The sequence below is a fragment of the Lingula anatina genome, chromosome 6 (assembly GCF_051362555.1).
Source record: "Lingula anatina isolate TDL-2025a chromosome 6, LinAna3.0, whole genome shotgun sequence".
Classification (NCBI taxonomy): Eukaryota; Metazoa; Brachiopoda; class Lingulata; order Lingulida; family Lingulidae; genus Lingula; species Lingula anatina.
Genome location: NC_141772.1, coordinates 14,099,059 through 14,111,066, shown reverse-complemented (window position 1 = coordinate 14,111,066; position 12,008 = coordinate 14,099,059). Strand labels below are relative to the sequence as shown.

The 12,008-nt window shown below is 37.7% G+C and overlaps 1 protein-coding gene across 1 annotated transcript; it reads right to left on the bottom strand.

Annotated features, from left to right (window-relative positions):
- Window positions 1-3,086: 3,086 nt before the first annotated feature.
- Window positions 3,087-4,383, bottom strand: LOC106151898 (trace amine-associated receptor 6-like). Its single transcript, XM_013525337.2, has one exon. It carries the CDS (start codon window positions 4,381-4,383, stop codon window positions 3,214-3,216), a length of 1,170 nt encoding a protein of 389 aa, XP_013380791.2. The 3' UTR covers window positions 3,087-3,213.
- Between the last annotated feature and the right edge of the window lie 7,625 nt (window positions 4,384-12,008).

Genomic DNA, 12,008 nt, shown 5'->3' with positions numbered 1-12,008 from the left:
GGTACAACATGCTATATAAAGTATTTCTATATATCTTAGTGTACATCCTAAGTTTTCTCCCAATTGTCGGTGTCGTGGTAATACTCATAATTATAAACCGTGAAAGGAGGCTTTTTTGACATAACAGTGTGAAGTGTATGTATTTTGTCCTGAAATATCGTCACACTATTACACATAAATAGTTGAGAAACTAAATGTCCACGGGGTATGATAAAATGTATTCAATTGCCAAACTTCGAAAAATCCGCTGTTTTATAATAAATCTCAGATCGATCCCAGCTAGGCTTACACTGTTTTGTCCACAATCTGACTGTAATCACACACATGCAATTACAGGTGATCAAGTGAGAATACGATAGGGTATATCACTATACCAGTAGCTACTTGTATATTACATAACGACATGCGAAAACGGCATGGGCAATTAAAGAGCGAAGTGTTTTTATCCAATGAAGAATTTCATCCGCTGCTGTGTTTTCTTTGAACACAGCTGAGGAAGCTCTCCAATGAATAAAAAAGTGTTTAAACGCCCAATTTCCTGATATCTTTTTAATTACCAGATACCATCAGAGTTATTGTCTATTGTTATTTAATAATACTTATATTTTCATATGGTAGATTAAACTCAGTAATGAATTCCTGCTTTGTGCGTTTTCTACATTATTAAAAAACTAGATATTTAAAACAACTACGCTTTCATGAAATGCCCTCCACTTGTGACCATGCATATGAATCCATTTTGTCCTTAAAATATTGGACGTGATATTTTGTAAATAAGTGCTGCGGTGACTAAGCATATTACATGTATATTTATAATTAAAAGAAAAGCAATATCGTACAATACAATAGCTAATAATATGTAAGAAACTGTTCATATTAATTACGCACCAATAAAGCATGACTTAGTACACGTTACAACTACTCGTTGTCCACTGTATGCCCCAACAGAATAACAGTAATATAATATAATATAATATAATATAATATAATATAATATAATATAATATAATATAATAACAGTAATAACAACTGTATAACAACAGTAATTATATCGAGGAGCAGCCGAGATATCATTTGCTTTTGTATGTGGCATACAGTGTACGGCCAGTAGCTGTAATTGACATATCCAACGGCTGCCGCTTCTAACAACACGATGGAATTGCAACTATATTTCGCTTACACGCTCGCCTGTATTTTCATACATTTTGATGCGTCCATTCCCATTCTTTTGTACGAAGCTCCAACCGTGGGGTAAACTAATTACAACAACGTCTACGGGAGCAAATCTTGGCTGCGTCTCGATATAATTACACTCTTGTATGTGGTATGCAGTGGACGACTCGTGTTGTAACTACTACATATTTCTAAATTATGAATCACACTCAATAAGGTGTTAGCCCTTGGTTGATAGCAAAGCAATGCTTATCTCTTATTACTTATGGATCAAATTTTCTTCCATTTGATCATATAAATATAGCCTTATTTGAAACAACGGCACATGAAGTGTAGCTTGCCTTTTTTTACTTTTTCCTTAAAAAATATAAGATATGAGCGCTAAATCAATCATGCTAGTGCTTCACGTTAATATACACTTGATCAATTTTTTTCTGTGCGTAAGCTTTTCTGAACCAGTAGGTCACCCTGACAGTGATCACCCTAAATACAATACCTGGCAGTAATTTTTTGTCTTGTAGCGTACAAGCAAGACCTACTGGTTCCAGAAAGATTCTGACAAATATATTGCTCAAAAGAAGTTTGGGAACGCTTTTGAAAAGCAGACAGTGAAAAGAACGTTCACTGTTCAATATCTTAGAAAGTATAACTACTTTGTCAACAATCGCTTTAAAGAAAGGGTTCATTTTGTTTGGACTTTATCATTATGCAAATGAGCATAAAAAGAAAGGCGTCAGTAAATAAATAAATAAGAAAAGAAAAACATTTTACAGCTGTAAGAGTCTTCCGTTTCATGCTTGTCTTCCTCTGGAAACCACACTTTCGCCTCTCCTTAGAGTAATTAATGTCTGAAGCGACCAAAGAACGTGTCAGTTAAAGCTCTTGCAGAGTGATTCTCACGATAGCTATTCACGTGGGTGTTTGCAACCAGGACCCCTATTTTTGCCCGGGTTTAACCAGAATTTGGGTGGCCAAATAATACTCATTTTTAAGTATGCCCCATTTCAGCCCGAAAATAATTATAATTAAGACATTTAACTAGTGCAAAGTTTATATTTATTGTAACACAGTTAAAGTAGAAATGTCATCCATACATAATGATGACTTGCTCATTTGAAATACAGTAGGCATGGTTCAATCTTAAGCATCTGAAAAGCTTGTGTTCCTTAACTTCTTTTGAGCAGTATACACGGTAAATAAGACCCCATTCCCACAGATTTTAGATCGATCTATCCCTGTGGGGAGTCTCACTAGATTACTGTCAGCTTAGCCGGCTTAAGCGTCTGTCCCGCCTACTAAAAGCTGTAAGGGGGTAATTAACTATGGTGCGCGCTCGGCTGACTGCAATTTAGCGTGAACCCCCAGGGAGTTAGGTCGATCTAAATCTAAATCTCTGGATCGATCTAAATCTCTGGAATGCACCCTAAGATAAACGTTGAAAAACATCTCCCGTTGGGGTACTTTTGCAAATATGCATTATCAACATAAGTTGCCCCATACCCTGCAGCTGAACAGTTCTATTCTATACCCATTTTTAATATACCTTTCCATAGATAATATCGCAAATTATGCGATGTTAACCCATTTCCGTTAGTCGTGTGTGCATGTCTATTTGGTTACATGCCTATACGTCCCCGCACCGATACTCCCCCGCACCGGTACATCCCCGCACCAATACTTCCCCTCACCGATACTCCCCCACAATTACAGATATACTGAGGGGGAGTATCGGTACGGGGAAGTATCGGTGCGGGGGAGTATCGGTGCAGGGATGTACCGGTGCAGGGATGTATCGGTGTGGGGTCGTATCGATGAGCATAATACAAAAAATTACTAAGGGGGGATTATCGGTGCGGGGGAGTAACGGTGCGGGGGAGTATCGACATGACCCCGTCTATTTCCGGTAGCGCGACTGCTTGTCGGAAATTGCAGAAGGCAACAGGCATGACAAATTTAGCGCATACTCGTCTTTATCTGTGAATGGGAGGCCCTCCCAGACACCCTAACACAACTGTATGTTAGAAGCCTTTTGTGAACCTCTTAACTTATGGTACCTGAAAAGGATGAGGATACCTGATGGCCTGGCTCCCCCTCTTTAGAACGCGAAGTGCTTGGTAGGACTGGAATTTCTATGCTGGGTCCTGGTTCTGCCCCCGGTCTCACCGCGTTGTTTTTCATACACCTCCCAGTTAATATATTCTTATAGGCATGTCTGTAGTTCTTATTGGTAAACCCGTAGATGATAGGATTCACAACGAAGGTGCACATGAACAAAAGGGTGGCGGCTTCACTACCATTCCTCGACTGCAGCTTCTTGGTCATGATTTCCATCACGGTGGTGGGCACCAGGAGAATGTTGTAAGCCAGAAAACACATTCCGAACATTTTAGCAATTCGTATGTTCATGCGAAACTTCTGAGCCTGCTGATGCTGAGCCTGATTGATTTCCAGGAGTCCCTTCTTGTTCTTGTACGCTGAGTACATAATGTGGGCGTAACAGTAGATCATGGTGAAAGTCGGAATGCCCCATGCCAAAGCCTTGCTGATGAATCGAAACGCTTTGCTATTGGACGTCAGCATACTACAACGACATTCTATGGGGTCAAATCCCATCTCTCCACCAACTCCAAACATAACAGGAAGGTGGATCACAAAGGGGAACGCATAGCTGATAACCACAAAAACCCCATTGATTAGCTTGCTGTTCAGCATCATGGTAGTGCGGAACCACAAGGGCCATACAATAGCACAGTAGCGTTGAATGGTGATGAATCCAAGGATGAGGCAAGAAGCGCTGAATACTACCCAGCCTGTGAAACCTAACAGAGCACACGCCCTGTCGCCCAATCCCCACTGGCATGTCACGTGAGTGTATATGTAGGGGACGAGGACAAGTGAAGACACTGGGCCGTTTGTAATACTCAGGGCGATGATAAGGACATTGCTGTTCTTGTGAAGTTTAGTGGTCATCAAGACAGCGCATATTACTAAAAAGTTCCCCAAAAAGGCAAAGACAACTACTGGTATCGTTAAGTAGCCCCAAACACGCATCGGTATCTGGTATACTTCATTGGTGTTATTGTTGTTGTCATAGAAACGGTTGAAGTCGAGGTCAGGGTCGTATGTTTTGTCGAGGCCGAGGTCATATGTCAAGTTGATATCAAGACCAATTGTGACGTCCTCCAATTTGGTGGAATTGAGGAGGTCCATATCTGTAAAAGAATAAAGCCACTAAGATATTTGAAGCTGTTCAGTAATATTTTGAATGTGACTGAAAATAAAAGAACGCCAACTTCTGTTTCACTGAAGAAAGGAGAAGCATAAAGTTATGGATAAAGATAATAACCGTGTTGTTGTCGTTTTGTGATAGTCTCATGTTTAACATGCGATCTTTAAGAGGAACATTCGAAACTTTCAATATTAACAACTAAACAATACCCCTGTATATGGTTCCAACGTTATTCCACACTAAAATGGCATGTTTTTCTATTGCAAAATCTCGAAAAAATATCCAGAAAGACGAAGAAAATTAGAATTAAACACCTGTCACAATAACAAGTGCGTTCTTCGAGTTTGATGTAATTAGGGCTACGTAGTCTCTTTATAAGAACTGAGTGCAATTAATGTGTCTCCTCATACTTTTTTGGAAGCTGGTTAAAGAAGGCTTCAGAATCATTTATCAGGTCGTCAGTACCAATCATTAAAAAGAATGACTCCATCGTGCTGCAGTATCGTGGGACCAGTTGCCTTACCGAGGCACCCAGATTTGTCTGGTACCTTAGAACCTTACAAATGCAATGGGTTATGGGTAAGTTTGTTCAATATCTTCAGCATTCCATTAATTCTAATTCAAAAACTTTCAGGTAAATGGAGGTGGTTGCTTTCATACAGTAGTTACGTCCCTTATAACTAAGGTAATAATTCATGAAAATTGAAATGTTTATACACCCATAGTTGTTCGTTGTTTTACACTTGTAATGCCAATACGTTTTAAATTATATTTTGTTTGGGAATAAATTGCTTCTGACTGAAAAATTACTAATTGGTTGCCATTTGGAAAATAACGACCATTATGGGTAAAGAAAAATAATGCTAAAATATCTCATCAGTTTTTGTTCATTATATTAGTTGTCCAGTCACAAAGGTAAAACTGGGAAATTAATTTTTAATTATAATCATCTGACAAATACTCGTAGTAGAGACTTTATTTCCAGAACAGAGGCGGACCCAAGATTTCTGCCAGGATGTTGCCTTAATAGGATTATCTTGGTATGAGACCACCGGTTAATCAAGCCTAAGACTGTCATCCATGCACCGGGTATAATTTGCAGTTAGGTAGCGTTAGGTTTCCAATTAAGTTTTTTTCCTTGCCTTTTTTTTTTTTTTTTTTTTTTTTTTTTAGAAAGATGTTGATTTAAATACAAATTCATATAACGTTAGTACTAGTTGAGACACGAGTCGCCTACTGTATGCACCTCGACATTATTACGCTTTTGTATGACGCATATAGTGGACGACTTGGTCTGTATTTGTACTTGGTCTGAGTTTGTCTGCATAACCAGCTTTGCAATAATTAGAGTTGCATGGTGATATCACGATATTTGGCAAGGAAAATGAAAAAGTATCGTGTTATCAGGTGTCATGGTTTCGAAAATAGGAATGATGGCGAAAAAATGCTTAAGCTGTCTAGGTAATTGTAGAATCTCTTGTCGAGAGTGGTTCTGATTTGGAGTTTTCAGTGCCGATAGATCGATTAACCAGGCAATAGCAGTCGACTCAAAATCTGCAAAATCTTTCTCTATAACTATAAAAATATTAAAAATTTGCTGAGAATTATACATGTAGATATTGATTATGATTTGACAATTCAGCTACTGTCTGCTGTCGCCTCAATAGGTAAATGAATGTGAAAAAATGACTTAAAAAACAAGACATGTAAAAGAATTAAAAAATGAACCTCGATGAAAATTAGTTCAGTATTTAAAACGAATTGAAAAAAATCCACACAAAATACAAGTATGCATGTGTTTATAATCCCAGCAGGGAAGTTAAATCTAAAAATGGCATAAAGATAATTAGACCTGAAAGTAGTGGCATTTTTGTGGGAATTCCCTATACTAAGAGGACTTATACCTGCACAGAACAAAATACATGTAGCTGCCAACTTCTAAAGGAACATACGACTTGGGGGTTTTTATGCAGAATATTCATCAACGAGCAACAGGACAGTGTAGCCAAGGACATTTTGGAGACATTTGATGGCATTCTGAGAGCACAGACGTCCACCAAGACAAGTAATCGACTAAAAATTAACCCTTGCTGCCTCATCCTAGACCATTTCAATAAGAATGTTGAAACTTTGGGGATGGACAGACATATGATAAGGGATGTGCAAAAATTAACCCTTGCTACCTCATCCTAGACCATTTCAATAAGAATGTTGAAACTTTGGGGATGGACAGACATATGATAAGGGATGTGCAAGGGCACTTTGGGATTTAGGTGTGCTTTGTGGTTAGGCTGTCACTGGGGGAAGATGATTCTAAATTATTTTTACATTGTAACTTCCGCTTTCTCCTCCTAGACTCTTAAGGTGAGAAAGTTGTAACTTAAGCTATCTCCCCATAAACCATAATAGTGAGGAAGTTAAACCTTTTTTGGAGTGGTAGACCTATCATCAGGGATAGGTCAGTCATAATTTGTCTGTGCGTGGGTGTTGGGCTGTCTCTGGGGGGTTAGATGACTTTTACGTTACTTTTAGGCTGTTATAATGAAGATCATTTGTAACAACATATAGGACCCAGGGATTGTTATAGATATCAAGGGCGTGGGGTCCCTGAGGGTAAGCTACTCTTTTCATTGTGGGAAAGTGCGGTATATGCGACAGCTACCCATCGACATCAACTAGTTTTAGATGAAATCTCACCAACTTGCGTGAAGAGATTCTAGGGGACAACTTCTACAGTTTTTTCACATTGTAATATCTGCTTACTCCTCCTAGACAATTAAAATGAGGAAGTCCTGCCCTTGAGTATTGGGAGACGGGTGTACATGGGCCCCTTGGGGTTGAGCTGTCCCCGGGGATAGATGATCGTTATTATTTTATTTTTATGTTTGGTTTTCAATTAATTACTGCAGTAGTTGAGGACTCAAAATCAGCAGCACAGACCTTACCACCAAATTTAATTCAAACTATTATCTACGTTGCATCTTCTGAAAAAAAGGGGTGCATTGCAGCAGAGTGTGTTAAATATCATTTACGTCAGGCAATCAAAGCTTAATATGTGCCAACTGTATACAGTAAATCATCGTTATTTAATATTTGTGTGCTATAATTCGCAAGCCCTTGCTCTGTGAGCAATTTCATTCTTATTTCTTCAGTCAATCAGACAATTAACCAAGCAATTCAATCAATTACTGAATCCATCAAAATACTGTAGGTTAAAAACAAAATAATTATTACCTATTGATTAAAGAAAAACACTTGATTCTTGGAATGGCTTAAGGTAATAGGTCATTTGTTTGAAAGTGAATTGTCAAAATGGCAACCAAGCTAAAGTTTCTTTAGGGCCCAATGAGACCCTGAAACAAGGGAAAAAACGTAAAAGGAAATGCATTTTTTGAAACAAAGAGACACTATCGGAGAGACACTAATTCTAGGTTCCGATAGATTTGCCTGGGTGGACTGTAATAAGATAGCATGGAGAATGTTTGTATAATTTCACATATGTATTCATCACCTGCCATCCACTTAACTGTGTAAATCTGCTGTTCAAAACAGAATTATATATATATATATATATATATATATATATATATATATGGTTTCTATGTATAGCTTTCTTTGAAGTATGTATAATTAGTACATTAGGAAATTAAATTAGTATTAATATCAATCATGGTTGGCGTTTGGAGAAAAGGGGTATTTATGTTTTGGTTACGTTCATAAGTTAGTCTGTTTGTCTCTTAGCAACCTTAGAGAAAGAGGTATGGACGGATTTTTCTGAAATTTTAATAAAACAAAGTGGGAAACCATTAGACATTGGTACTGATCCATTAAGTAATCAATAGTTAATAATTGGTAATTAATTTGTACGTCTTTGAGCGACATAATGCAAAAAGTTGAGACTGACTTTAAAAAAAGAAAGATTTGGAAACTAAAATGAGGTAGGCCTACATCTTTAAAATATAGTCATCTTTAGAATATAATCACTTTTGTGTTATATCATTTTATATTCTGTAACATTGCATGTTATTCTTATTAGCAATAGGGCCGAAAGGTTAGATAAAATGAAAAAATGAATGCTATATAAGTGCAATCACCCTTTTATTCAAAGCACTTCTGAAAGGAACATTGAGATTACAGCGAACTTTTAAGTATCATATCGGTATCTAATAATATCTTTGCTAATAGACAGATCACAAAGTCCATATGAAAGGTGTTTATTTGTCATGAAACCGTGTCATCAAAGTGGACAGCAAGGCGTCCCTATAACCACAAACACCTGGAATACATGAATATAGCTATTCATAACTTACCATAAAATATGCCCATGGGAATCTCGCAAAGCGCAACGAAATTTCTACAAAGATGATTTCTATTAATATTTTGATTCCATAAACTGTCATTCATCTCAATTTTTTCATATGTGCCCGATTCTAAGACACATCATATAGAAAAAATGTTAGGTTGAGAAACTGATATAAAACCTAATATTTATCTGTTGCTATGGGTGTGTGTCTCTGTACACTTGTCTTGTGTATAAAGTGCAGTTGCATGCAGCATTCAAGGTGACACTACATGTAGGTCGCTGGCACTACATGTAGGTCGCTGGCCCATAACAGACACTATTCAAATAGTATAGATACCCTGTATAGTATAGACAGCCTGTTTGTCCAACGCCACGTGCCCGTTTATTTCACGTTATTACAAATGGTTATCGCATAAATGTATATTAATAAGATGAAACAAATATTGAAAACTATTGCAATAGTTGACATTGTATATAATTTTTGCCATGGGATTTATTATTATTATTATTATTATTTTATTTTTTTTTTGGATAAAAATCTGAATCAAGCGAACGTTTTTATTCAGTAGTTGAATTACGTTAACTACATTTGTTCCGTTTTTCTTTTTTTTTAGCTAAGCCTTACCTGGAGGTTTTTTATGCTCTTGGCGCGTCTTCGGACCCAATTCTCGACACCAACAAAGATGTTCAGCTGCGTCAACAGGTTTTGAAAAGCTGAGAAATGCCTTCCGAACAGACCGCACCACAGAAGAACCGAACACGCTGAGTTCTTTTGTTCATGTTGTAACTCCGCTTATGTACTGCTACATATACAAATAAGTCATGACTGTTGTCCAATTAGGACTATTCAGTTATTGGTTGTCTGGTAGTAAGTCTGAGGTGGTCATTATGCTGAATAACAAATGATTGACAGTAAAGGGTTTGTAACGACATATTCCACTGATTGGCGATGCTCTTATTGACGTCACTGACAGTGGCACTGCCAACTGATGTGGGCATTTTTCGAAGAATTTCCTACAAAGGCCATCTCTGACTTTTGTGGGAATTTCCTTGAAAAAGTGCGAAAGTCAAATTATTTTTATGACTCCAAGCCTGTTGGAAAAGCAATAATACACAAACATGTTTTGACATGTACAGTACTGCTTTTAGTTGTAACTAATTGGTTAAACCCTGGGAGGGAGAGAGTTGTAGAAGTTTGGATTGTTTTTCCGAGTGTGGTTAATATAAATACCCCCCATGTGATAGCCGCCAGATTGATGTATATGTAGAGGTAAACTGAGGCCAGATATTCACTAATTAAGAGTTCCCCAGTACACAGCGTGAACAAAATCAGACTTGTGCTGCTAATTTGTTTAGCTGCTAGCACTTTCAACTAATGAATTGCTTGTAAATATAAAATCCACGTGGACAGGTGCATTCAGGTGAGAGCCGCTAGATATGATGTATCTGGCCAAATTGTATAAAGGGTTTGCAGAAGGGTGGAGGACACTGCTGATGCCCACAAGTCAACACCAAGTGGCCGCCCGAAGAAGACTAATGACAGAGACACCGGGTGTCTTTTTATGCTGTCAAGGCTTAGGTGATTTGAACCGCGCAGCGAATCGGCTTTGCAGTGGTCGCTGTTCGAAGAAAGCAACATGCTTCAGAAATTCACACCAAGGTTGCCAGGGGAAAAACCACTTATCACATTGATAAACAAACAAAGATGGCACGGGGTTGCAAGAATCATCGCATGGGAATAGGTAAAAACTTTTGCCATTTTATATTTTCTGATGAGACCGTATTCACCGTAAAAAACGTGAATAGACAAGTGAGAGTATGGAAAACATCATCCATTTCTTACCTGCCAAAGAACATGCATTTCCTTGCTAGACCGTTCAGTTCAATAATGATTCAGGAGTGCATTGGTTTCTACGGAATTGGTGTAATGGAATTGATGCGTGGTAACCTGAACCATTAGCGTTACATTCACATTCTGGACCAGCACTTTTTACCTAATAAATTGTTTTATACATAAAAAATGTATGCACTAGTACTATAAAAATTAATTCATTCACATGTCACTTAAATAAACAAACAAGGGAGAAAAAAATACTGTTTTTCTTTAGTCTGTGTAATACAGCCTGGGAAATAATTGCTGCTTTTTGTTTAGCCTGTGTAATGACTGTAGCATATGAGTTAAGGACACAAATGTATATGTAGATGTAAACTGAGGCCAGATATTCACTAATTAAGAGTTCTCCAGAACACAGCCAGATCAGACTTGTGCTGCTAATTTGTTCAGCTGCAAGCACTTTCAACTAATTAGTTGCTTGTAAAAATTAAATCCATGTGGACAGGTGCATTCATATAAACATTTCATTGCGTTTCATGTAAAACATCTGATTTATTTGACAAAAGGAAACGACGACTTTGCCAGTTTCCTAGAAACATATATACTTCTACTTAAAGTTTGGTTGGTGACCATGACTGCGTCATATAAGTGTGGAGGCAGTGGTTGCAGTAGTGAAGCTCACTGTTTTAATGTTTCACATCCAAAACAATATTACCAAACTTGCCGTGTTGGAGATATGATTCACCTTAAAATAAAGTAGTTGGGCACGTTTGTTAACCACCTGATGTTTATCATAGTTGTAATAAAGAAGACGCCGATGATCAGAATTCATTTGACAAGGAACAAAAATACTCCTTGACAGTAGGACTATGTTGAAGCCCGTATGCTCAATGGGGGTCATTTTGGACACTCTAAAATAACCCAGTGGTTTACCTGTATTACTCATGCATTAGGTATACAGTATAGCATAGGGGTAAAAAGGACGTGAAAATACTTAGAAACAAGGTATATTTGATTGTGGACACTGTACCTCCCTGGCAGAAGTTGAAACCCATATTCATGTCGCAAATGAAGGCCTTCTTGGATTTTCTCAAATTGCCCAAGAATACACGATTGTTAGACGCCAGATGTGTATTGCAGGGGAAATACGAATTCAGAATTAAGCCACTGACAACAAATCTTTATCCGACAATTCACCCCTCTCTCCAACCCGATTCTTCTTATTACTTATTATTGTAAACCTAGTAATCAAAAAACATTATTGCCTTCAATGACAACAATTAATAAGATAACAGAAATTTGGTAGAGATATTCTTTCTGACATAATTGCATTACGGGCTGGGTACAGTACAAGGAAGTGGCCCCAGGGGAATTGGATTACTTCACCGAGAATGGAAATAATGAGGCAGCGACCAGATCAATTCGTGGATAAATACCGATTCAAGTGTCAAACCTGAACTGCCAAGGAA

Excerpts from the sequence above, each read along its gene's own strand:
- LOC106151898 (XM_013525337.2), bottom strand. The coding sequence starts at position 4,383 with ATGGACCTCCTCAATTCCACCAAATTGGAGGACGTCACAATTGGTCTT.